Source organism: Oreochromis niloticus, unplaced genomic scaffold, assembly GCF_001858045.2.
Source record: "Oreochromis niloticus isolate F11D_XX unplaced genomic scaffold, O_niloticus_UMD_NMBU tig00007365_pilon, whole genome shotgun sequence".
Classification (NCBI taxonomy): domain Eukaryota; kingdom Metazoa; phylum Chordata; class Actinopteri; order Cichliformes; family Cichlidae; genus Oreochromis; species Oreochromis niloticus.
The window spans coordinates 160,789-187,500 of record NW_020328518.1 but is presented as its reverse complement, the minus strand read 5'-3'; the positions used below and the strand labels follow the sequence as shown (position 1 = coordinate 187,500).

Below are 26,712 nucleotides of genomic sequence, written 5' to 3'. Positions count from 1 at the left end.
CCCAGGCTGCATCCTGGCTGCATGCCAAATATCCTTGGGCAAGATACTAACCCCATGTTTGCCTACTGGTGGTGGTCAGAGGGCCCGGTGGCGCCTGTGTCCGGCAGCCTCGCCTCTGTCAGTGCGCCCCAGGGCAGCTGTGGCTACAATGTAGCTTGCTATCGCCAGTGTGTGAATGTGTGTGTGACTGGGTGAATGACTGAATGTAGTGTAAAGCGCTTTGGGGTCCTATGGACCAGAAAAGCGCTATACAAATGCAGGCCATTTACCATTTTACCATTTTAAATCATTACGAAGCCAGATTATATTTGGAATATTTCAAACAGAGGACATTACAGTGAAATCTGCTTTCAATGTGACATTTACTTTGACCCTTTAAGACACAGTTTATACATCAAACTGTTTGTAGAGCCATTAAATGTTTAATATTGTTGTTAAAGTTGTACAGATGAGCGTTAATCACCAACAGCTTCATTAATGTGGATGAACTGGACGCTTCCAGGGAAACTATCAGGATCACCTGCCTCCAGTGGTCACTGTGAGTAACTACAACTCTGCACATACAATAATTAAGATGAAGATATGTTTTTATTGTAGAAAGATGAACCAAATTTAGTTTTATCTTGCCATCGTTTGTCAGAGAGTCAAAGTAGTTTGTTAAAAAAGACACAAAAATGGTAACAATGTAAACAAATACAAACAACAGCATATCCTGATATGAGGCTCACAGATCAGGATCGATACAATACGTAGCAACCGACATTGATGTTGCCATGGTGACCACTGCCATATATAGTATGTCTGTTACCTCACTTGTCTTAAACATCAACACTGGCTGTTTTTCATTTTACTAATGAGTCCACTCTCTTCCCTCACTTTCGTCTCTTCCTCGTGTTTGAGCTCCTCTCAGAGAGGATTTAAGAAAGAGCTTTGATGATGCTGTAGCTCAGGAGATAGAGCAAGGCATCTAATGATCAGAAGGTTGGTGGTTCAATCCCTGACTGCTCCAGCTGGCACACAAAGTGTCCTTGAGCAAGACACTAACCCTCTCCGATGCATCCATCAGAGTATGAACGTGTTAAACATGAATCAGTCCATCACCATGGAAATATCAAAGTAGAAAGTGATGTCAGTTATGATTGGCTGCACAGCCGGATCACATGACCAGGTGAGTGGTACAAATAACAGGAAGCTTCTCTTGTGGCTTTAATAATCATTTGAATTGATAACTTCTGATTTACAGACTGTTCTTTATCTTTTCATTGTCGTCTGAAACACAGAAAAATATCAATGTTGGAAAATATGACATTTATATCTAGTTTCTAAAGGATGGTTTAATTCTCCAAAGGCCACCACAGACATGACAAAGTTATTTCATCATTATAACGCACAAAAACAAAAATCAGGATGAGCCCTGCTGCTCACCAAACTTGTGTTGAATAAGAATTTGTGAATCATTTAGTTTAAAACATTATTGAACAGCAGAAATGAGGCTTTCTTATCTAAGGTCATTTTTGAAGAAAACGAACCCCCCCCCCAAAAAAACGGCGGCCGACAGTGCAGTAAACAACGGTAGACTGGTGCGTAATAAGAAAACACAGAGATTTGAGATGGGAAATTGTTGTGTCGGGTCCGCGCTTTGTGGTTACGTCTTTTATGTGGAATCCGTTTAAGAATAATAATAATAATGATAATAATGGATTCCATTTATATAGCGCTTTTCGAGACCCTGAAAGCGCTTTACAATTCTATTATTCATTCACTGTCACATTCACACACTGGTGGAGGCAAGCTACAGTTGTAACCACAGCTGCCCTGGGGCAGACTGACAGAGGCAAGGCTGCCATATCGCACCATCGGCCCCTCTGGCCATCACCAGTGCCCAATGACACAACGACCGAGACTGCCCGAGCCGGGGCTCGAACCGGCAACCTTCTGATTACAAGACGAACTCCCAACTCTTGAGCCACGATCGCTCTTTACCTGCTCTCATTTACTGTTTTAGTTGTTGAAATAGCTTTGTGAGCTCCTGGCGTTTCTGGCAACATACATTTATATTTAAAAATCTATTCAGGATTTAATGAATAGATATCGCTTTATTCAAGCTAAAACCCATTTTAATTGGAAAATTGATTATTGAAACCCATCCCTACTACTCACCTCGGTCTACCCGCATACACTTTCAAACGTACACACGTAGGCCGACAGGAATATCTGGACCAGGGCCAAGCAGAGAGGTCCCACCCCTGACTATCTCTGATTGGTTTAGACTACGATACGGGCATAATGTGTGTTTGTTTGTTGTTTCAGAGACTTTCAGAGTTGCGGACACTGTTGCGGAGCCGTGTTTTATCCTGCAGGCTGCTACTTCGAACCGAGGGCTGCAGTTCATTCTGTCCCAGCAAGTAAGGAGGGTGTCCAGCCTGGTTGTGTACATCAACCAGAAGGCCTTACAGCCTTCCAAGTTCAGCATGGCCCATAGGCCTGGGGCGCAGATGGCCGTGGCTAAACGTGTGGTTTGTAGCTCAGCTGCAGGAGAGGGGTGGAGCCGTGGGTTCATAAGACAGTGCCAGGGAAAGCTTATGGGGATAGCTGATATCCATCACACTAACTATGCCTTTCTCATTTCAGCAGCTGCAGCAGCCATTTTTTCAAGTACTGCTGCATTTTCTTCTTAGAATCTGGTAGTAATAGACAGTTTGAAGGCCTGGCGCTGCTGTTGGTTTCATGGCAAGGTTAAACCTGTTCCCTTGTCATTCCATGACAAATTAAACTGATAGAAGAGCTAAAGTTGATTCCATATTAAACTTTTGTTTTTTATCTTTTCATCAAACTCTCAACTCAAACTCAATACAAGTGAATGAGGCCCTTGTTAGGCAGGAAAACCAAAGTAAATTTATCATTAAAGCAGCCAATCTTGTACATCCTTAGAAAGAAGGAAAGCCCAAGGCCTGGAAGACAAGTGTTCTGGACTTATTGTCCAAGTTCACAATCAAGAGACATCATGAGTGTGAATAGTAGCTGCTGATTGCCCCCACAACAGAAACTAGTTTCTGGTTTTCTTTTTTTTCAACCCTTATGTTGCACTCCTGGACAGGGCATGACATACGGGGTGTTTGTAGCTCACAAGGTGAGCAGGCCATCCACTAATTGGAAGTTTGGTGTTTCAGTCCCTGGCTACTCCAGTAGCCGTGCCAAATATCCTTGGGAAAGACACTGAAAAAAAAGTTGCTCTTGTTGTTGCGTTCACAAATATTTGTGAAAGACTGTTTCGCTCAGTGAATTCCAGCATGGTACCATGATGAGATGCCACCCGTACGACAAGTCGAGTCATGAAATTTCCTCAGTAATAAGACTCGGGACAAGACTCAGCAGTCCATCTGCATCTAAAGGTCAAAGGTCACTCTTTCGAGGATGCCAACGTCCACATTTTGGACAGAGAGGACAGATGGTTTGAAAGAGGAGTGAAAGAAGCCATTTACGTCCACTGTGAGCGACCATCTTTGAACAGAGGCGGTGGTTTACGACACCAATTGTCTGCCATCTATAATCCAGTTTTGAGATCCCTTCCCAGACGCCTTAACGCCCACTCACATCCTGGGCCATCTGACCTCAGGAAATCACATGATAGGGTGGGGCCAGGTTTCACAATGAGCTCACCCGAAACTCTGGCTGATTGGGACCCACACCCGCTTTCACACCTCGGCTCATGTGATTAGGTAGAGGATCATCAGGGGGTCCTTTGTCCCTCTTTGGGGGGAAACTCCCACTGGGTTTAAATCTGGGACTCTCCACCATTTGACCCTTAGAACTGAAGAAGCTTCTCAGATGAGAGGTGAAACGTCTTCAAGCAACTCAAAGAAGTCCAGACGCTTTTCTTTCCAAGCTCCTTAGACTACAATGACCTGGATGACTGAGAACCTTCACAGACTCAGTAATAAATATTCCACAGTCAACTTTTAGTGGTATTATAACAAAGTTTAAACAACTGACAATGACAGCAACTCAACCACGATGTGGTAAAATTACAGTGCGCGGTCAGTTGGTGCTGAGCTGCATTGTGTGCAGATGTCGCCAATTTTCTGCAGAATCAGTTGCTACAAGTCTGAAAACTTCATGAGGCTTTTAGATTAACTCAAGAACAGTGCATAGAGAGCTTCATAGAATGGGTTTCCAAGACAGAGCAGCTGCATCCAACCCTTACCTCACCAAGAACAATGCAAACCATTGGGTGCATTGGTATAAAGCAGGCCACCACTAGACGAATCTGGATTTGGTAGCTGCAAGGAGAACAGTACTCTGAATCCATGTGCTGAATGTAAAAATCGGTGGATGGGGGATTACGACGTGGGGTTGTTTCCCTTAATGTGCGAACATATCCTCAAGCCCCTTTTTTTAAACTATCACCCTAACCAAGCCAACCAAGCTTTAAAGAACTCATACTTCACCTCAGATATGTGTCTTATGGCGTCCAAGGGTGGACTCTTCTCTGTGCTTGTCCTGCTACACCTCAGTGCAGTGTTCGATACTGTCGACCATAATATTTTGTTACAGCAATTGGAGCATGCTGCAGGTATTACAGGTACTGCATTGCAGTGGTTTGAATCATATCAAATAGACTCCAATTTGTTCATGTAAATCCATGTCCATGTAAGTCCGCTTCACATGCTGAGGTTAATAATGGAGTCCTAGAAACATAGTTTTTAACCAAACGCTTACTCTGGCAGGGGTGACAGGGACAGGGACTAGAAAGAGAGAGCAGATTTCTCCTGTATTGGCTTCCCTTCATTGGCTCCCTGTTAAATCCAGAATTCAAAATCTGCTCCTCACATACAAGGTCTTAAATAATCAGGCCCCATCTTATCTTAATGACCTTGTAGTACCATATCACCCTATTAGAGCACTTCGCTGTCACACTGCAGGCTTACTTTCCTAGAGTATTTAAAGGTAGAATGGGAGGCAGAGCCTTCAGTTTTCAGGCCCGTGGAACCAGCTTCCAGTTTGGATTCAGGACGTATTAAAAATGAGTTTTTCCTTCCTTCTGTCGCTGAAGCATAAAGCACACATGGATGCCTGCTTGTTTACTGTTTCACCACCTCCCCATTTAGGTTTGACAGCATTTGTATTAGATAATGGCAGTGGGGGTAAGCATGAATTGAGGCTGCAGTTTGGGGAAGGCCTCTAAGGTGGCGGACCGGTGTAGATCCCCATGTACTAATACAAGGTGAATGAAATGAAAAAGGGAGGGGGAGTCATGTATAAACACAGAACTGGAAGGGGGGTGTATGAGGTGTGGTCTTGCTCCTGAAATTCACTTAAATTATCTCCAGTATGTCATGTTTTTGTGATGATGAACTGTTAACTCACCCATCAATGATGAGGCTCTCATATGCGGCCTTCTTGTCACACACAGGACAGAGCCAGGTGGGTTTCTTCTCATTCATCTGCAGGTAGAGGGCAGCGTCAAAACACTGCAAATGAGAGCACGTCACAGCCCTGCATGGCAGTGTCAGTCGCATCTTACCCAGCTGCAGGACAAAACAAAGCTGAAGTCAGGCCAATGAACAAAGAAGACAGAGGGTCAGCACTCAGCTCATACTAATTCATGAAACACAGCAGTGTGTTATAGTGTATCAGGAGTGTGTATAACACATTATAGGTACACATGTCAACATTTTCAGTCCAATATGTACATACGTAAGTGTAAATCAGCAGGTTTCTGCATAGTGTAAGTGCATACTGGCATAATTCTGATCATTTTAGCTACATACCAAAAACATACTGAAGTCAACAACAGACTCTCCACTGAGTTTAAAAATTGCAGCTAGGTGGGATTTTCTTTAACACTATGGCATTCATCTGACCTCAGGGGAACCAGTTCCTATTAACTTGTTAAAGCCAGACAGAGTCACAAACAGACAACTGAATACAGCAGGAAAGCAGGAACCCCATAGTTTGGAGGCTGTAGAACCATTTATGACATTTATCATGTTCATTTTTTTGATTTATGTGTTTTTCTTCACACCACTTACATTTTGAGTGTTTTGTTATGAATCTGTTATGGCAGCATTGTTTTAGTTTATGCTGCTGTCCAAATATTTTCAGGCCCAAAGGCCCATACCGTCGTATAAAACAGAAACATTAGTTTCTGCTGACTACAGTTCTATACTGAGCTGGGTTTATTCTGGCACAGTGTTAGTAACAGTAAATGCAGAGACCTCATCCTGACTCATGGACTCAACACACATGCTGTTCAAACTTTTGGTTCAGTCTGTCACATGTTGCGTGGCTGCTTCAATTACCGGGCACATAAGAGACACTCGAAGGCTTGTTATAGCAACCTCACTGTCTGGATCTGCTGTCAGCTTCTCTTTAACTGGACCCCAGAGAGAAAGGGCAAAATGCAAAGGAACGGATTAATTCAGCACTACAAAACACAGAAAAATATACAAATAAAAAAGTATATAGTTTTTTATTCTATTGTATATAGTAGCCTACTCTTATTATTCTTATCATATCCTATTGTTGAGCTTAATTTTTACTGCTCTAACTTGCACTGTCTACTTTCTGCTGTGACACAACAAATTTTCCACGTGTGGGACTAATAAAGGTCTCTAGTCTTATCTTATGTCATCTAAAACACACATGGGGGGGAGGAGCTACACAACGAGCCTGGTCTTATACTCAGCTCTCTTTTGTCTTCTGCCTGGACAAGAACATGTCAGGCTCAGGCACGGCAGGATTACTGACAGACAAGAAATGACTAAGAACATAATTGTCATGTCTCTAATGTTTGTCAGACAGACCTCACTGATGTCATGTGATCTCCCTGAGTATATGCAGGAAACATAATTGTGAGGAGGATGAATAATGCTGAAGTAAGAATGTAAACCTGAAGCATCAGAGTTATAGTCGCTCATGCAGCTCACGATCCATCACCTCGAACACCTCAAAGACCTTTTAGAGCATCACTGTCTTTAAATTTGATTACAATCTCACCTATACTCTAGGAGAGGGTCGTGGTTTACTTTGTGAATAACAAACTAATGGTGTTCCAGTGTGACGTCGTCTGTGAAATCCTGCTGCTTTGTAACTCTTACAGTAAAAAGCTCATTATTACTCTGTGCTCTGGAGTGGTCTGGGTTGCTGGTGCCCTTCATTGTCAGTCTTTGCAGAACAAGGTGAGACGTCAGCTGCCTCACCAAGTACACAGACATAGAATAGATCTGAAACAAAGATGGCAGTGGGTCATAATTAGTGCTACATTAGTTACACCTCTGTAAAACAGCAGGAGTCAAACACATGCCCAGAATTCAAATGACATTAATAACGGCAAGGAACAAGTAAGCTGAATGAGGCTTTTCTATTGAGGATTCTCATTCTCACACTCACACTAATAATAATAATGACATAAAGACATTTCATACACAGCAGTGTAGATCATTGATGTTTAGCTGGGTGCCATCATGTAAAGTCTCGACAACATCGCATACGCATATCTGTCTGTTCCATGACTATAGTAGGTTTCTTTGAGCGTTAACAGGATTTTCCTGCTGCTGTGACTGCTGTCAAACCCTTTTTGAGTCACTGCAGCCTGACCTTGCTTGTTGTTTTCTTCTTCCACTTTACTTTGCTAGAAATTCTGTTGTTTTGCTTTTGAGATGAGTCTAGAACGATGTGACTTCTTGTAAATGTATTTCTTTAAAAAGAACCGTGTGTGACAGTATACAGATTACAGGCAGGAAGCACAAGCCTGTGAATTCAGAGTGCATCTCAGCCCCTGACGTATGGTTGGGGGATTGATGTCTTCAGTCTGACAGTAATTCTGCACGTGAGCTCATTTTCTGTACATGTACTGCTGACTGAGGCCTGCTGTTCTACCTCCACACGTCGCACATAAACTAAAAGCATGCTTAAAACATTTCCAACTTCAGCTTTTTTTCTTACCTTTCCAATTTCAGGTGCCCATGTCACTGAAATTTTATTGGGGACTGAAGATGTGCGTTTGACAAGGGAGGTAATGTTGAGTGCTCTTCCTGGGCTCTTCTGTTCCATGCCATTTTTTGGTGGCAATGCATAGCCCTGCAGGCAGAAGTCCAAAGTTAGCATATCTACAGTGTAAAGTTGAACTGGCTTCTTGTTTGACTGCAGTACAACGATCACTTCCTGGCAAACGAAACAGTTTGTCATTGACCTTTATTGCAAGACTGTTGGGGTAATTGTCCTCTTGAGGGCAGCTTGTCTCTGATAAACAAAACCTGAAAACACACAGAAATATTTTAGGGCCTGGTTCAAAAATTTCGATTGCTCTCGACTACTGTGGCTGTTCATGAAAGCAGGTTTACAGCCATCAAATATACTTTGAGTTAATGGATACTTCATCATTACTCATAAAGGCTGCTCCAACAGAACTTACTGTTTGGGAGGAAAACATGAACACAGTGTACAGCCGAGTCTTAATAGCTCACTTACAACTGGGCTACACTGCCCATGAGGCGAGCTATGCCTGTAACACTCTGTCTATTGCCTTCATATTAAATCATTTGTTGAATAATAATTTTTAAAAATATTTCTTCACGTCTTTATGCAGGCCACAAGTAGAGGTGACATGGGCAGTGAGATTGAGACACAGGCATTAGAGCCTCTTAATGCGTGTTTTGTTTGGGTTTCCACCGGCGTGGAATTACCAAAACTAGAGAAGGCATAGCCTAACATGTGAAACAGGAAAAGACCGCCGTGTAATCCATTTATTTCAACAAAGTAACTGTATTCTGAATACCACCCTTTTGCACGGTAACTGTAACAGAATACAGTTACTCATATTTTATATTTTAAATACATAATGGCGGTACATGTATTCCGTTACTCCCCAACCCTGGGTATTTCTTCTGTCACTGTCTCCTGTTTTCATTTATCAGCCACTATAAACAGTCAAATATCACCATACCTAACATCTGATACAGACAATAGAACGGGGGTCAGGCTCTAATGTAAAGGCCCCTTCACACCAACAGATTTACAGCATTTATGAACAAGAGTTCAAACTGACATCCTGAAACATGCATGAGAGCCAGGACACAGCTTCAATGTCTAAACGACAGCGTAATATTGTTGCTGAACCCAGAATCTCTGCTTCTTCCTTTTATCTTTTAGGACCGTCATCGCTTCAACTTCTTTTTGTTGTTTTTTTTTTACCGTTTGCTTTTGAGGATGAATTTTCCTTAAAATTCAGTGTGTATATGTGTTACACATCAGCTTAGATTGATCAAATCTGGAATTTCATGTTGCTTTTAGGCACTGCATTCAGCCTTTATAAATGTCACTATCTCATGTTTTTACAGGTCAGAAACCTGTGAACATCCTCACCTCAGCTGAATCTGAACATTATAGTTCATTCTCCCACCTGGTAGAATTTCTCTGAAAAAATAAAAATCAGTTAAAGTCTATATTAACGGGTAAACTTGTTTCAGTTACTGCAGATTAAACAGCCAATCAAGAAACAGCCCTACCGGGAGACGAACAGTTTTCTAACTTGTTCTGCCTTCAAGATAAAATATTCCTCCTGATTGTCCCTCTGTGTAGTTGTCGCTCCTGTCAACAGAAACCTCAGTCTTTTTAAGCCACAATAAACACACACACACACGCATGCACACACACAACCCTAAACCTAACCATAACCCTTACTGAATCGGGTTTGAGTGAGTCACTCACCAAAGTGAATCTGGTTTTTTGAATCATTTGAGTCACTGAGTCAGTTGCCCAGAAAGTGCAAAAATGTACATTTTCACTCAAACTTGTGTCTCTTTTCATGTATATCCTACTGCTAAGATGAGTGATTGAAAAAAAACCTATTTTAAACCTAAACAAAATATATTTTATAGAGCAAAAACAATTAAGATTTGTAAAAGCAACATTTATTTTTGTCATGGTCCCCGTGCCTGCCCAGCCGGCCTCACAAGGCTACACTTGTGTTTCGTTTTGCTTTCTCCCTCTCTCTCTCCCCTACCTCTCTGCCAGGGCGGAGCCCACTGCTGGCCCCGCCCGTGGCTCACACACCTGGTGGCGATCAGCTGATTCCCCGACTGCTATTTGAGGCTGCGCCACAGATCTTCTCACCGCTGGATGATTGTACTACTCACGTTAGTGATTCTCCCCAGCTCCTGTGAACCTGCACTTAGTATTCTCGTGATTCGTGATTTGTGAGTGACTTCCCTTTCTCGTTCCAGTTTACCTTCCCGGACCTGTGACCTTCCTGTCGTACGAACGTGTGTGAGTTGGATGTAAGGACGTGAGCGAGCGTGAGAGAGAGAACCTTCCCCTAATCCCTTGGACCCTTGGATTTCCCCCCATCACTGTATATAATCGCACTGGTGTATAATAAACAGCAACTCTGAGACGTCAACCTGTTCTGCGCTTGAGTCCTGCTTTCAGATTGTGACAATTTTTCTTTCAATAGAATATTGATGAAATTGATTTTTTTAATAGTGGTGGAACTGAGTTCATATATTTTTTCCTTTTGTCTACTTATAATCTTTGCAAAAAAACAAAGTGTAGACTGAATGTTATATTGTATCAGTCAGACTATCAGACTTCATCTCAGGTGAAGGAACGACTCTTGCACGGTAACACGCTCTGAGTTTCAGCAGTGGAGAACCGGGAGGGAGGGGTGAGAGAGTTGTATGTAGCGCGAGCGTCCACTGAGCTGTGTGCCAGGGGGCGCTAATGCACCTTAACGTCGGTTGCCAACCAAGAAGAAGGAGGGGGGTGAGTGAGTAGCTCTGTCCCAAAATGTCAGCTGCATCCTTCGGAGGACCCGGCCTTCACAGTCTACATGGGCCGGGTCCTTCGAAGAACGAGAAGGCTGGAAGTGTGAGGCTGTGAAATGGGATGGTCTAGCCTTCAGATCTCCGTCACCGCTGCCTCAGTGGAGTTTAATAAACTCGGCTGTCTGCTCCTTGCTATCTAAAATATAACAGGACACTGGAGTAAACTCTCGATCGTCTAACACTTCTGTTTAATCAGTTTTCTGTTTGACGTTTATTCAGCTGTGTGAAAATCCCGGAGGAACCCACCTGATGGATTAATAAAGTTTTATTTAATCTAATCTAATCTAATAACTTTGATCTCAGCCAAACCGATTTACTCAGGAACAAATAAAACACTGAAAAAAGCCAAACAATAACATTTTTAAGTTATCTGAGTGACTTATATATCATGTTTAACCTGAGTGGCGAAAGACAGCGGGGTCTGAAAACGATGAAGCCGGGAGTCCGCTGCTCTCGCCGGCTCTAGTGAGCCTTGAACCCCCGCTTAAAAGTTTATTTTGTGACCCAGAAAGATTAATAAGAGTAATATTTAATATTTAGAGTAATATCTTAGTAGCGGCCGCCATTGTTGGAAACTGAAATTGGCTGGGCTGCGCTATGAATTCTGTGATATGGTGGGCCACGAAGGACACACCCGACCCATCCTTCAAATTCGGGGAAATGAAGGACGCATTTGTCGGCCGCATTTGAAGGAGTCGACCAATTGGGACAGCCTTCATCGCCTGGTTGTGACGTAATCGGCCTTCAAATGCGGCCTCCGAAGGATGCAGCCTACGTTTTGGGACACAGCTAGTGATTCGTTCATGCTACGATTCAGCACAGGAAGGGAGGGGGTGCGTGAGTGAGTGATTCGTTCAGCTCGTTTGAGCTGTGAGCCAGGAGGGAGGGGGTGAGTGGCTCCTTAGTCCTGAATGAGGCCTGCAATGGAGGAACTGAGTGATCCGTTCATGTGATCCACACCGGACATTAGCTCTCAGGAAGGGAGGGGGTTAGTACCTCAAATGTGCTGTTAGCATGTTAGCAGAGAGATGCTACTGTGAACTGAGGAGCTATTGTCTTGATGTGAGCTTTCTACTCAGGGTTTTTTCTTCCAGTCTGATAGTATATAGGAATGCAAACTTTACATCAGTCTCAACCTAAATTCTAATAAATGTGGTCAGCCTCAATCAGTTATGTAGAACATGAGCAGAGAAAAGGAAGATTTTTTTAATGTTGCCTCTAGAGGGTGACTCCACACCTGAACAGCAAAATGAGTACAGTCAGGGTTTGAAGTGACAGTCAGCGGGTGGAGGAACCCTAAAAATCAGCATGTAGAAAAGAAGAAGATTTTCTTAGTGTACAGGCTGTGATCAGCTGACCTGCTGCTCTTTGTGAATGTACAAATAAATCCAACCAGATGTGAGCAGATGTTTCCTGAGTTGTCCTGGCTGATTTCCATCCTCTACACCGACAGTACACTGTTTATGCTGTCTATTTTCTAGATGCTATAAAGTTGGTATGAAGGTTAAATTCAGTGAATTCACCCAAGAATTCTCAGCCTAACTTCTAAATGGCCCAATTTACCCAACCTCGCCTCGCAGGAAGTGTAGTATTCTCCTGAGCCATAGGTGTCACCAGTCAGGCTATATCACCACATAAGCACTGATATAGGCGAGGAAAAGTCAAAACTGGAAGTCAAGACTTTGTCCAGTGTTTTTTTGTTCTTCCCAAACTGTTCCAACTTCTCCCTCTGTGTACGTGCACATCTCTGAGCTTCATTAAAATGGGGGTAAAAAACTCACATCTTCAACTCAGCTGGGGTGGCCGTGGCGAGACACACCTGGTTGTAAAAAAAATCAAGAGCAGCCGACAGCCACAAACATTGTGTTGAGTGACACATGATGTGACGTCAAAATCGGCGACGTGGTGAGCATGAGGGCCCCATAAATCATCTCTGCTACCCTTGATGTAACCAAACTAACCATGAGCACCACTAACACTGGAGAAGCTCGATAAAGCTTCCAATTCAGAGAGGAAGGAAATGACACAGTTCATCCACCTGTTGTGAAAATGTCATGGAACAGGAAGTATGACACCACTGTAATGGTTTATCCGGGCTCTACACTGGGCTCAGTTTACGTGAGTAAAAGCCAACTTTTCTTACCGTGCTAACCTAATAGAACATTTGACTTTCAGTGTTGAAAACAAAGTGAAAGCAGACCTAGACTTGAAGGTTTGATCAGAACATCGAGGACGTCGTAGAAGGGGAGAGGCTTCATCTCCACATCAGGTTGAACAGGGCGGATGAGAGGGGCTGGCTGCTGGAAATTCATGTTTTGGATCTGGGGACACAGGACCGCTTCACCAGTCTTTGTTACAGAACTGACTCCTGTTTTAAAACATAAATAAATAAATGAGTATTTACTACGATTACCCGTCAGCCAACAGAGAACAAGCAGCAGTGATGGTTGGACATCCATGGTAGGAGATGGACTGGTAATCAGAGATGGGCAGTAACGCGTTACTGTAGTCCGATTACTTTTTTCAAGTAACAAGAACGTAAGGGATTACTATAGCAAAAAAGGTAATTAGATTACTGTTATTTTTCCGTCAGCACGCTGCGTTACTAAACCGTAATTTCATTTGCGAGTGTCTCATGACAATGACATAAGCGAGTGTGACGTTCGTGGCAACAGCAGATCAAAAATGGATAATATAACGAGTGCGGGAGAGATTATGAGTTTGCAGCGTTTAAAGCGTGGAAGTACTGACCTTACTTTGAGTTTGATTCCATAAAAAGTGACCAAAACAAACACTGTTCACTGCGTGGGAAGAAAAAAACCCCTAAACTTCCGAGCAAGCACATGACGGGTGCGACACACCTGCACCAGTGGAAACCTCCGCCTGCCCCACCTTGTCGTTAGCAACCACGACGGTAGAGCCATCGCGTGTCTGTTTGTTTATTTTCCACATTAACCTTTCACAATAAAGCTCAAGCTCCTGTGGAAACTTTTCAAAATAAACGGAATCACGTGAAAGTATGCAGAGTGTTTACGGATGAGAAGCAAAAAAGAGCCGTCGGGTGCTAAAAAATAAACCTTAGACTCAAACGTTAGAACAGGCTTTTCCCGGCAGCACCCTGTGTAATAAATACAAAGAAAACTGCGGCCGTTACAACTTATGTCTAAAAATGTATCGTTTCATGCAAACTGTCGTGAAATATATTGAGAAATGTAATTCTATAATAATAATATATACATAAATAATAGGGGTGCAACAATACTCGTACGTGGGACATGGGGCAAGCATCTCATTCACCAGTAGTCAACACAGAACTGTGTAGATCCATCCTTCTTCGCCATCAGAACTGTTGTCCCTACCATTACCCCCATTTTCATAATTTTGGCTAACTCTGTTTTAACAATTTGTCTCTTGTGTTTGGGCCTTGAATGCACATTATTGGCTGGGTGCGTTTCAAAGTGGGGCTCTATGAGAGTCGTACGGCTGGCCAGGGGGTAGAACACATCTGTAAACTAGGGGTGCAACAATACTCATATCGGTATTGAACCGTTCGATACAGTGCTTTCGGTTTTGTACGCATATGTATCGAACAATACAAATTTTTTTATTTATTTTATCCACTTTTCTTCTGACGATGCTGTCTGTGCTGAGCGCTCAGTGGATCTGCGTTCGACTACTCTGCCTAGGCTGCACTGTCGAGTGCAGATCCACTGAGCGCAGCGCAAGCTAGCAAGACAGAATCTAAGCTCGTTGCAACATGGCAACTGCCTCAACGCGACCTGAAATTGAACCTCCCCCACCCTCATTCAGATCTGGCGTTTGGAACTATCTTGGTTTTTATGTGAAGTATGACCCTGATGGTAAGCGCATCATGGACAAAAGTAAAACAGTATGTCGGATGTGCCACGCAATGCTCAATTGGTGGGAACTAGTGCATTAGCGCAGTTAGCTCGTTAACGTGTTGACGCCGTCCAGCCCCATGCACGGGGCGATCCGCGGTAACTCGTTAAGGGAGATTTGCCGCGTTATGGCGTTAATGTCATTTTAACGAGATTAACGCTGACAGCACTAGTGGGAACACAATGAATATGACTGCACATTTACACCGACATCATCCTAGTGCAAAGACAAGTGGAAGCAGACAAAAACAACAAGCACGCATGCTACAAACTTTACCCGAGTCATTTAGACAGCCGTTAGCACATGATTCTCCTTATGGGGACCTGATATGTTTAATATGCTGCTGAGAATATACCCCAGAAGAAGGGTATAGTATAGCTTTTATTTTGGAAAGAGCCATTTCTCTGTAACAAACTCTCTTTTCCAAAGATGAGGGATTTCTCGATCAGATAGTTTTTTTTATTATCATTATTTTGTTGTTTCAGCAACATTAAATTTAAAAACTGTTCTTTTGAGTTAAAATATATATTTATAATTTTAATAATTGACAAATTAAAAAGGCATGAACATTTTTTTGTATCTTAAAAATATCGAACCGTGACACCAAAGTATCGAACCGAACCGTGAATTTTGTGTATTGTTGCACCCCTAATAAATAATTATAACTGTTGAGAATTATCAATAATCTAAGCAGGCAGTGGAGAGAAGTGTAGATTTCTGAATATTTCTAAGGTGGGAGGAGATACTACAACTAGCAGCTACCTAATGTATCATATTAGTCTGCTACTTATATTTACTGCCATTATAGTTATACAGAGATTTTATAGGTGCATCATAACAATCCTGGACATAGACAGTTACACAGTGTTTCCACAACATGTATTAGCCGAGTAAACTTGCACTTCTGTTGACTTGCTCATGTTATGCTGCTTAGTGATGAAACAGTATGCTCATGTTATATCAGTGACCAGAGAATAAGGTGTGTCCAAAACATTCAAACCGTACTAATGAGTGAAAAAAGTACAACTGTGTGATGTACATCTGAGCGTACAGTAACATCTTTAGAAAAATGCTGCATTAAAAAAAAGCAAACAGGCCCTTTTATTAGTACTTAACAATATTATAACTGCAGGTGTTTTGAGGACATGCACAACATATAACTGATCAACATCTTGTTGTCACACGTTTGAGTGGAATAATAATGTAAAAATTTTCCCAACAAATTCAACACCAGCTTGTTTTTACAGAATAAAGTGTTTTGTTTGAGTGACTAAACTAGTCACATGTGGTCAAGTGTGAAACACACACAACATGTTGGTTACTGTGGGTCAACTCACACAGTAAGCTTCAGTTTACATGATTATCACACTGAGACATGACAGGCCATTTCTGTCACGATCCCCACATCAGAGGAATGGGAAGTGATCAGGATAAAGCAAATCTGATTCATTCTTGGTTCTCATTGGCTTAACCATCTCTGAGCAGCATATCAAATACATCACATAGTAATTACATATTTGTGGATGTTGGTGTTTCCCCTCTTTGTTGTGATCAGTGTAATGTACTACACAGAACACTTTTCTTAAAAGTAATGCAGTATGTTACTTAATTACTCTCGGGAGAAAGACATTTGATATACTACTCATAACATTACTTTCATGTTGTCTAGTTAACAATATAAAATACTCCACAAAGAGAGAGACCAACTCACTTCAAGCAAATCTTCTGGAAACAGCCGCTCGGACAGACTGCATCACTCAAAATGAGCTGTTTGTTCGGAGCTAACAGTGCCTGCCAGTAGGGCTGGGCGATATGACCCAAAATTCATATCTCGATATTTTTTAGCTGGATGGCGATATAAGATATATATCTCGATATTTTTTTAAAGCCATAAAGTAAGAACAAAAAGAGAGTTCTTAGTCAAAGCTGTGTCCCAGATGTCACACAGGCACTTTTATTAACATACAGCATAGATGTACATGAAAAAAATTACTCAAATTATGAGCATTTATTAAATAATAATGCTCCATAAATAAAATAAAACAATGTTGTTTTTGTGCATAACAAAGAGCTCACAATTGTGCAGTCAAAATGTAAACTAACAGACGCTGAGCATAATAACATAGACAGATTTCACAGCTGCTCTGTTCCCAACTTCTACTGCGTGACTGACAGCCTGGAGTTTGAAATCCGCTTCGTAACCATGTCTCTGAACAGGAGCCATTTATGGTCCTTATACACACACAATACGGTAATATTACGTTGAAGCACAGTACGTATCACTCCGCGAGGCTCCTCGGTAGCCGTAATGCTCCGACAATCCATCAAGGAGCTGCACCGCTTTTTCTCGTCCACACGTAAATGCAAAAACGGAGTTTTCGAAAATCTCCACCCTGGCAGGCGTTTTTAGAAATCTCCGTTTTCAGTGACCGAAAACGCCGTTTACGTGTGGACGGAAGGTGCAAACGCATAGAAAAATCTGCGTTTTCAAAAATACCCGGATACGTGTGGACGTAGCCATAGACTATATCGATATAAAGGATATTGTCACATCTTATATCTCGTATAAAAATATATCGATATTTTTAAAAGACTCGATATATCACCCAGCCCTACCTGCCAGCCTCTGTTAGCATCAGAGACGTTCACGATCCCCGTGATTAGCTCATCCCTGCCTGTCAGCGCCCATCTCGCCCGTCACTCACACAAACACACAGCTGGTTTCTTCGTTACAAGCTTCAATGTTAACACGAGTGACAAGTTGTGTTTTGTTTTCACCTACCCGAAACACCACAGTCCATTCAGTGTGATCACTTCGAGGTGAAGGTACAGCTGATCGCGAGGCCTGTTTAAATCACTGTAAAAGCTGCTGTCTGTTAGAAAAAAGTCCCAAACTCGCGGCAAATCCTCTGGTATTTAGCACAGATGACTGTGAAACAGAGCTCCTCTGTTTGGATATTTGGATATAAAGTAAAACTGAAAATGAGTTTAAAAAAAAACATACGTACTATTTCAGATAAATGAAAGATATAGAAAGATAATTTTGCTGTCATGCAAATCTGTTTTGTGTTGTCGCTGTTTTTTTTTTGTTTTTTAAAAAAAAAAAAGCTTTTTAAAATCAGCTTTAGAGGGGCGGGGCGTAGACCAATGAGTGACAGTCTGGATATAGTCCGTAGGATGACTTTGGAAATCAAGAAGAGGAAGAGGAAGGCAGAGGCAGGAATTTAATGGTAGGAAATGAAGATTAAAGGATGGTGCACAGAATGCAGGGAGGAGTTGGGACAGGCTCCGGGTGGCAGCAAAGATGACTGCGAACCTACAGCTATAGGTTGAAGGAACCTGACTATGCAGTTATTTTAGTGCCACTATTCTGAGCTGACGTAAAAAAAAAATGCAAGTGTACAGTGCAAGTACAAGTGTTGCATTTTAAGGAGAAATTTAGTGTGAGCGAAAAAAATTCATTGCTGCGTGCAAAAAATGTATTTCAGTGTTTACTATTATTCATAAACACAAACACAATAGGCCTTTGGAGTCGACGTAACACCGTAATGCATTGTGGGAGCGCGGCGCCAATTGAGAAGGCCACGAATCAAAACAAACACACTGTTTTGGAAGGATGTCTACCAGAACCATGCTTAAAATCAGCTCAAAAGACAAAGGACTGTATCGAGACCGATTGCGCCCGGACACCAAGAGACGGTACTTGGACCTACCGCCACTGTCCTACCCTGATACCTTCTCGTACCTTGTCTGTGGAGTCAGCGCATACAGGGCGGAATTATAAATCCCTAGAGGCGCACATCTAATTCACAAACGGTTGGGTACAAGATTTGGCCATTTTTAAGCCTCTACGTTGAGAGTACGTTGACCATATGACCAAGATACAGCCAGAGGTTGCACATAACCTTGACTTCTCCTCAGCAGCTGCCCCAAAAATTGCTCTAGATGAAAACATAAACACACCGTCTGCAGTGAAAGGCAAAAGGAGCCGTAGCAAAAAAGGAAAATTCCACTGGCTACTCTGGAGGAGTTGTCACCGAGAAGCTACGCCATAAACAGAACATAGTTCTGCAGCATCACACCTTAGGATGTTTGTTCTAATTTTCCATGACTATGATTTCTATGAAAATAAAACTAAAATCCGATAAAGAGCAATATGAATTTCTTTAGAACTTACCGGAATGAAAATGTCAGGAGCACACCAACAAAAAACTGGGGATGGCAGAGAACTCGATATCAGCTCGTCTCACTGCTGCTATCCAGGCCTGACGTCTTTGTTTGGTAACATCAGATACATGAAATCCCTCACGTTGCTTCCAGGAGGGGAAACGATAAAAAGAGAGCCCATTTTCCAGCTTATTCCCTTCCCGATCACGCGATCTAACATTGCAACCGACAACACAGCAAGTACGAGCCATAGCTGATGTTTGCCTGTGCTTTGCTCCTGTAGCCCTTTGTTTGGCCTACTAAGATGGCGGCTCGACCAAAAATCGTGATCACGCCCCCTTTCGTGACATCACGCTCCAAAGCCCTATAGCAGCCCGAGAAGGGTCTGGCTGCAGCCAATGGGGAGCGCCATATTGCGACCTCCACAGTAACCAGAAACACGTGACCTCCACAGTAGGCGGAAATAGGTTCCTGTATGGATCATCGACTGTGGCTGTGTCCCAATCCAGCGACCGCACGCTTTTTTTTTTTTTTTTTGGCTTCATTTCAATGACTGTAGAAAACATGGACGCGACAGCGCCTCCTCCCATTGTGCAAAAATGAAGCCAAAATATCCCGCTTGTGGAGGCTGCCATCTTGCATTTTTGGAGCCAGAGTCTGCGCAGTAGTGACTTGAGGTGGAGCGACTGCGTCACGTTCCCGCCCACACACCCGCTGGACATGACCGCAAACACGCCCCCCTACACTTTTTACGTAGCCCGGCTGATCCATTTTTTTGCTGATGGTTTAATTTGTTTGCTAGATTAGCCGCTAACATACACAATAATGTGTTGGGGGCTTGTTGCTAGCTAGTTAGCGATGCTACACACCTTTATACATTCATTAAATACCTCTAGTAATAAATCTTTAATGTCATTCCAGAAATGTCTGTAAAATTCAATTGTGATTCCGTCAGGACCTGGTGATTTACAACTCGCCATTTGGGAAACAGCAGTATCCAATTCAGCTAAAGTAATTTCAGACTCATTGAGATTTTTAAAGTGTGTGTCAATTTGAGGAATTTTTTCATGGAGAGAGCTAAAAAAAAGAATTAGTCTCCGAACTGGAATAATTTGTAGTGTAGAGGGCTGAATAGAACTCTGTAATATAGTTGTTTATAGTCTGTTGGTCTTCAGTCAGGGTATTATTAATTTGTAACTTCATTATAGTTGTTTTTGTTTGTCTAGTTTTCTCCAGATTAAAGAAATAAGTAGAATTCTTTCCCCCCTCCTCAATCCATTTTGCCCTTGAACGAATGAAGGCACCTTTTGCTTTGTCTATATAAAGTTCATCTAGTTTGTACTGCAACTGGTTTAGTTCTATAGAGTTTTCCTCTGTCAGATGTGATAAATTGCACAATGAACTTATTTTTGCGGTGATTTCAGCCTGTTTCTGTCTCCTTTTATTAGCCATTAATTTTCCTTCTTCACTGGCAATTTTTCTGACATTAAACTTCAGCCATTCCCATTTACTAGTAGAAGAAAAATCCTCCATTGCTTTTACCTCTCCTATTAAGGATTTAATTTTTATACAAAAAGATGAGCTTCTTAAGAGGTTACTGTTAAACTTCCAGTGAGAATTCTTCGGTTCTGATGATCTATTATCCGGGGAGATTGAAAGTGTTATGGCACAATGGTCAGTAACAGGGGAGTGAAGAAGCTTACAGTTGGATGATAGGGGGAAAAGACTACCAGTTATTAAGCAATAATCTAGTCTTGAGCGTTGAGAGCGCTCAGAATTACTCCAGGTGTAATGCAGTTTTTCTGGGTTACGCCAGATATCGATTAGGAGGGTGCAGGAGAAATCCATTATTTGGTTAAAATGAGAAGAGTTATATGTAGTTGGAAATCTATCCTGTTTTTCATCTGGTACCATATTAAAGTCACCTGCAACATCGACTTTTTCTTTTTTTTTTTCTTTTTTTTTCTTAACATTTTGGAATCACTGTACAATACCATCAAGTTCAGCAATTTGTCACTACATGTATTTTTATTTTTTTTCTATATTTAAACAACTAAAATACCCATGCGAAAAGAATGGAAAAAAGAAGAAGAAAAAAAATAAGAGAAAGACAAGCAAAACAGAAAAAATAAATAAATACAAAAGGAGAAAAAAAAAGCATCTAGGGAGTGTGTTTTTGTTTCCATTAATATAATTAATATTTCCTCTAGTCTTCTAATAGTTAACAAAGTCAAAATCTAAAGCAAGTACTGGCCTGCGTTTTTTAATGTAGTCCATCCATTTCTTCCATCATGTTACAAACAGGTCCCTCTTGTAGTTCACATCTACTGTCATTTTCTCCATTCTGTAAATGTCCATTGTGATGTTCATCCGCATGTTCATAGTTGGGCTCTCAGAAGAGAGCCATTTTTTTGTGATGGCTTTTTTGCCTGCTGCCAGTAAAATATTAAACAAATATTTATCGTTCTTTGTCCATCCTTCTGGCATAAGTCCAAAAAATAGAGTTTTACTTGCCAAAGCTAGATATCTTTCAAATGTCTCTTGTATTGCTGCATGTATTCCCTTCCAATAAGTTTTAATGACATGACAGTCCCAGAAAATATGATAGTGATTTGCATCTGTATTTCCACAATTTCTCCAGCAGGCGGAAGGGTTACCTTCATAGTGAGATGTTTGGTGAGGTGTAATAAAATATCTTGTCAGACATTTCCACCCAAATTCCCTCCAGCTCTGTGAGCTGCTACATTTCCATCGATATGCCCATATTGTTGTCCATTCTTCCTCCTTTATTTCTATTCCTCCCTCCATTTCCCATTTTGTTTTGATATATAAAGTTGAGTGTAATTTCATATTTGTTAATGCTTTATAGAGGTAACCTATAATACCTCTGTTTTTATTTTCAATTCAATTCAATTTTATTTATATAGCGCCAAATCACAACAGAAGTCGCCTCAAGGCGCTTTATATTGTACAGTAGATCGCACAATAATAAATACAGAGAAAAACCCAACAATCATATGATCCCCTATGAGCAAGCACTTTGGCGACAGTGGGAAGGAAAAACTCCCTTTTAACAGGAAGAAACCTCCGGCAGAACCAGGCTCAGGGAGGGGCGGGGCCATCTGCTGCGACCGGTTGGGGTGAGAGAAGGAAAACAGGATAAAGACATGCTGTGGAAGAGAGACAGAGATTAATAACAGATATGATTCGATGCAGAGAGGTCTATTAACACATAGTGAGTGAGAAAGGTGACTGGAAAGGAAAAACTCAATGCATCATGGGAATCCCCGGCAGCCTACGTCTATTGCAGCATAACTAAGGGAGGATTCAGGGTCACCTGGTCCAGCCCTAACTATATGCTTTAGCAAAAAGGAAAGTTTGAAGCCTAATCTTGAAAGTAGAGATAGTGTCTGTCTCCCGAATCCAAACTGGAAGCTGGTTCCACAGAAGAGGGGCCTGAAAACTGAAGGCTCTGCCTCCCATTCTACTTTTAAATACTCTAGGAACAACAAGTAAGCCTGCAGAGCGAGAGCGAAGTGCTCTAATAGGGTGATATGGTACTACAAGGTCATTAAGATAAGATGGGGCCTGATTATTTAAGACCTTGTATGTGAGGAGCAGGATTTTGAATTCAATTCTGGATTTAACAGGAAGCCAATGAAGGGAAGCCAAAACAGGAGAAATATGCTCTCTCTTTCTAGTCCCTGTCAGGACTCTTGCTGCAGCATTTTGGATTAGCTGAAGACTTTTCAGCGAGTTTTTAGGACATCCTGATAATAAAGAATTACAGTAGTCCAGCCTGGAAGTAATAAATGCATGAACTAGTTTTTCAGCGTCACTCTGAGACAGGATATTTCTAATTTTAGAGATGTTGTGCAAATTGAAGAAAGCAGTCTTACATATTTGTTTAATATGTGCATTGAAGGACATGTCCTGGTCAAAAATGACTCCAAGGTTCCTCACAGCGTTACTGGAGGCCAAGGTAATGCCATCCAGAGTAAGAATCTGCTTAGATACCATATTTCTAAGATTTTCAGGGCCGAGTACAATAACCTCAGTTTTATCTGAATTAAGAAGCAGAAAGTTAGCGGCCATCCAGGTCTTTATGTCTTTAAGACATTCCTGCAGTTTAACTAATTGGTGTGTGTTACCTGGCTTCATGGATAGATAGAGCTGCGTGTCATCTGCATAGCAGTGAAAATTTATGCTATGTCTTCTAATAATGCTGCCTAAGGGAAGCATGTATAATGTAAACAGAATTGGTCCTAGCACTGAACCCTGTGGAACACCATAATTGACCTTGGTGTGTGAAGAGGACTCTCCATTTACATGTACAAATTGGAGTCTATTAGATAGATATGATACAAACCACTGCAGTGCAGTACCTGTAATACCTACAGCATGTTCTAATCGCTCTAATAGGATATTATGGTCGACAGTATCAAACGCAGCACTGAGGTCTAGCAGGACAAGCACAGAGATGAGTCCACTGTCAGAGGCCATAAGAAGATCATTTGTAACCTTCACTAAAGCTGTTTCTGTGCTGTGATGAGCTCTGAAACCTGACTGAAACTCTTCAAATAAGCCATTCCTCTGCAGATGATCTGTTAGCTGTTTGACAACTACTCTTTCAAGGATGTTTGATATGAAAGGAAGGTTGGAGATTGGCCTATAATTAGCTAAGACAGCTGGGTCTAGAGATGGCTTTTTAAGTAAAGGTTTAACTACAGCCACCTTGAAGGCCTGTGGTACATAGCCGATTATTAGAGATAGGTTGATCATATTTAAGATTGAAGAATTAATTAATGGCAGGACTTCTTTGAGCAGTTTTGTAGGAATGGGGTCTAAAAGACACGTTGATGGTTTGGAGGAATTAATTATTGAACTTAACTCAGAAAGATCAATTGGAGAAAAAGAGTCTAACTTAACATCAATGGTACTAAAAGTAGCTGTAGATAATATTACATCTGTGGGATGATTATTGGTAATTTTTTCTCTAATGATAAGAATTTTATTTGTGAAGAAGTTCATGAAGTCATTACTAGTTAACGTTAAAGGGATGGTTGGCTCAGTAGAGCTCTGACTTTTTGTCAGCCTGGCTACAGTGCTGAAGAGAAACCTGGGGTTGTTCTTATTTTCTTCAATCAGTGACGAATAGTAAGATGTTCTGGCTTTGCGGAGGGCTTTCTTATAAAGCAGCAAACTATTTCTCCAGGCTAAATGATGATCCTCTAAATTTGTGACACGCCATTTCCTCTCCAGCTTACGAGTTATCTGCTTTAGGCTACGTGTTTGAGAATTATACCACGGAGTCAGGTACTTCTGATTTGAGGCCTTAGTTTTCACAGGAGCTACAGTATCCAGAGTCGTACGTAGTGAGGAGGTAAAATTATTAACAAGATAATCGACCTTTGTTGGAGTAGCGTTCAGGTAGCTGCTCTGCTCTATGTTGGTACAGGGCATTGAAGATGATGACAGTGGGTGGATTATATTCTTAAACTTAGTTACAGCACTTTCAGAAAGACATCTACTGTGATAAAGTCTACTCTCCACTGCTGTGTAATCAATTATTGTAATGTAAATGTTATCAGGAAATGATCAGACAGCAGAGGGTTTTCAGGAAACACTGTTAAATGTTCAGTTTCTATGCCATATGTTAAAACAAGATCTAGAGTGTGATTAAAGTGGTGGGTGGGTTCTTTTACATTTTGAGAGAAGCCAATTGAGTCTAATAACAGATTAAATGCCATGTTGAGGCTGTCATTTTTAGCATCTACATGGATGTTAAAATCACCCACAATAATTATTTTATCTGAGCTGAGCACTAAATCAGATAAAAAGTCTGAGAAATCAGAGAGAAACTCTGTGTAAGGCCCAGGTGGACGATAGATGATAACAAGTAAGACTGGTTTCTGAGTTTTACAGCTGGGGTGGACGAGGCTAAGCATCAGGCTTTCAAATGAATTAAAAGTCTGTCTTGGTCTTTCGTTAATTAATAGGCTGGTGTGAAAAATTGCTGCCACACCGCCCCCTCGGCCTGTGCTTCGAGATTTCTGGTAGTTAGAATGACTCGGGGGTGTTGATTCATTTAAACTAACATAATCATCCTGCTGCAACCAGGTTTCTGTAAGGCAGAGTAAATCGATTTGTTGATCAATTATTAAGTCATGTACTAACAGAGACTTGGAGGAGAGAGACCTAATATTTAATAATCCACATTTCACTGTTTTACTCTTTGGTTCAGATGTGGATACTGTATTGTTCTTTCTTTGTGATTTTTTATGTTTAAGTTGTTTATTGCTGGTTTTGGTTTGTTTTTTGTCTGTTTGGGAGCTGACACAGTCTCAATGGAGATGGGTTTTTGGGGGGGTAGCAGGAGGAGAGAAGCTGCAGAGAGGCGTGTAAGACTGCAACTCTGCTTCCTGGTCCCAACTCTGGATAGTCATATTTTGGGGGGTTTAATAAATTGGTCCATATTTCTAGAAATGAGAGCTGCTCCATCCAAAGTGGGATGGATGCCGTCTCTCCTAACAAGACCAGGTTTCCTCCAGAAGGTTTGCCAATTATCTATGAAGCCCACATCGTTTCTGGGACACCACTCAGACAGCCAGCAATTTAAGGAGAACATGCGGCTAAACATGTCACTCCTGGTCTGATTGGGGAGGGGACCAGAGAAAACTACAGAGTCCGACATTGTTTTGGCAAAGTTACACACCGATTCAATATTGATTTTAGTGACCTCCGATTGGCGTAACCGGGTGTCATTACTGCCGACGTGAATTATGATCTTACTGTATTTACGTTTACCCTCAGCCAGCAGTTTTAAATTTCCTTCAATGTCGCCTGCTCTGGCCCCTGGAAGACAATTGACTATGGTTGCCGGTGTCTCTAGCTTCACATGTCTGAGAACAGAATCACCAATTACCAGAGTTTGACCCCCGGCGGGTGTGTCGCCGAGTGGGGAAAAACGGTTAGACACATGAACAGGTTGGTGGTGTACCTGGGGCTTCTGTTTAAGACTATGCTTCCTCCTCACCGTCACCCAGCCGCCCTCTTTCCCCAGCTGCTTGGGGTCTGCCGGGGAACAGCTAGCGGGGCCTACGCTATCTTCGGCTGCACCAGCTACAGGGGCCTGGCTAGCTACGGGTGAATGAAGGGTGCGAAGCCGAGTCTCCAATTCAGTAATCCTGGCCTCCAGAGCTGCAAATATGCTACATTTGTTACAGGTATCATTACTGCTAAAGGAGGCCGAGGAGTAGCTAAACAGCTGACACAATGAGCAGGAAAGTGCAGGAGGGACAGGTGAAGTAGCCATGGTGCTAACAAGTCGGCTACGAGCTAAGCTAGCGAAACAGTAAAGAGACAGTGAGTGAATACTTTGGCTATAAATTAGGTAGTGAGCACACAGAAAGTGTGCTTCAGATGAAGCACGTGAAGATTATACTATGAAGAAGGAATGTATCTAAAAGTTTTTAATTAAATTGCTAAGCAGAAAAGCTACTCAGAGACACCACTGTGTTTGAGCAGGAACAGGAAGTGATACTCTACCACAGAGCGAGCGAACACCAAGTGACAGCGCCACCAAGAGTCGTTTGAACTGTATGCCCTTTTAAATACGTCTAGCAGCTGTTTACTTAATTCAGCCTTAACTTTTATCTTTTTGTTGACAAAATGCCTCATCTGTAGATATCTATAAAAATCCTGTGTTTCTAATGAATATTTCTCTTTCATTTTATCAAAACTAATTAGTCTCCCTTCCTCCATTACCGTACATAAAGCCGTTAATCCTTTATTTGTCCAATCTTTGAATCTGGTGTCC

At 41.8% G+C, this 26,712-nt stretch overlaps 2 protein-coding genes across 3 annotated transcripts in view; both read right to left on the bottom strand.

The window, feature by feature from the left end:
* The window catches only part of LOC100697578 (E3 SUMO-protein ligase PIAS2-like), a 20,456-nt gene extending 1,076 nt beyond the window's left edge, over positions 1-19,380 (bottom strand). The window contains exons 1-10 of one of the 2 annotated variants that reach the window (XM_025904844.1): positions 18,904-19,380; positions 13,027-13,194; positions 9,510-9,591; positions 9,367-9,417; positions 8,168-8,258; positions 7,948-8,082; positions 7,121-7,226; positions 6,303-6,376; positions 5,368-5,528; positions 4,982-5,214 (exon numbers count right to left, since the gene is read on the bottom strand). In XM_025904844.1, coding sequence (XP_025760629.1) covers positions 5,082-5,214; positions 5,368-5,528; positions 6,303-6,376; positions 7,121-7,226; positions 7,948-8,082; positions 8,168-8,258; positions 9,367-9,417; positions 9,510-9,591; positions 13,027-13,138 — 945 coding nt within the window. In that variant the 5' untranslated portion in view covers positions 13,139-13,194; positions 18,904-19,380 and the 3' untranslated portion in view covers positions 4,982-5,081. Of the gene's footprint in view, positions 1-4,981; positions 5,215-5,367; positions 5,529-6,302; positions 6,377-7,120; positions 7,227-7,947; positions 8,083-8,167; positions 8,259-9,366; positions 9,418-9,509; positions 9,592-13,026; positions 13,195-17,508; positions 17,675-18,903 lie in introns of those variants that run through there. The other variant, XM_025904845.1, reaches the window with a different exon arrangement.
* LOC109196096 (protein NLRC3-like) overlaps positions 1-26,712 on the bottom strand; it is a 111,411-nt gene that overhangs the window by 60,829 nt on the left and 23,870 nt on the right.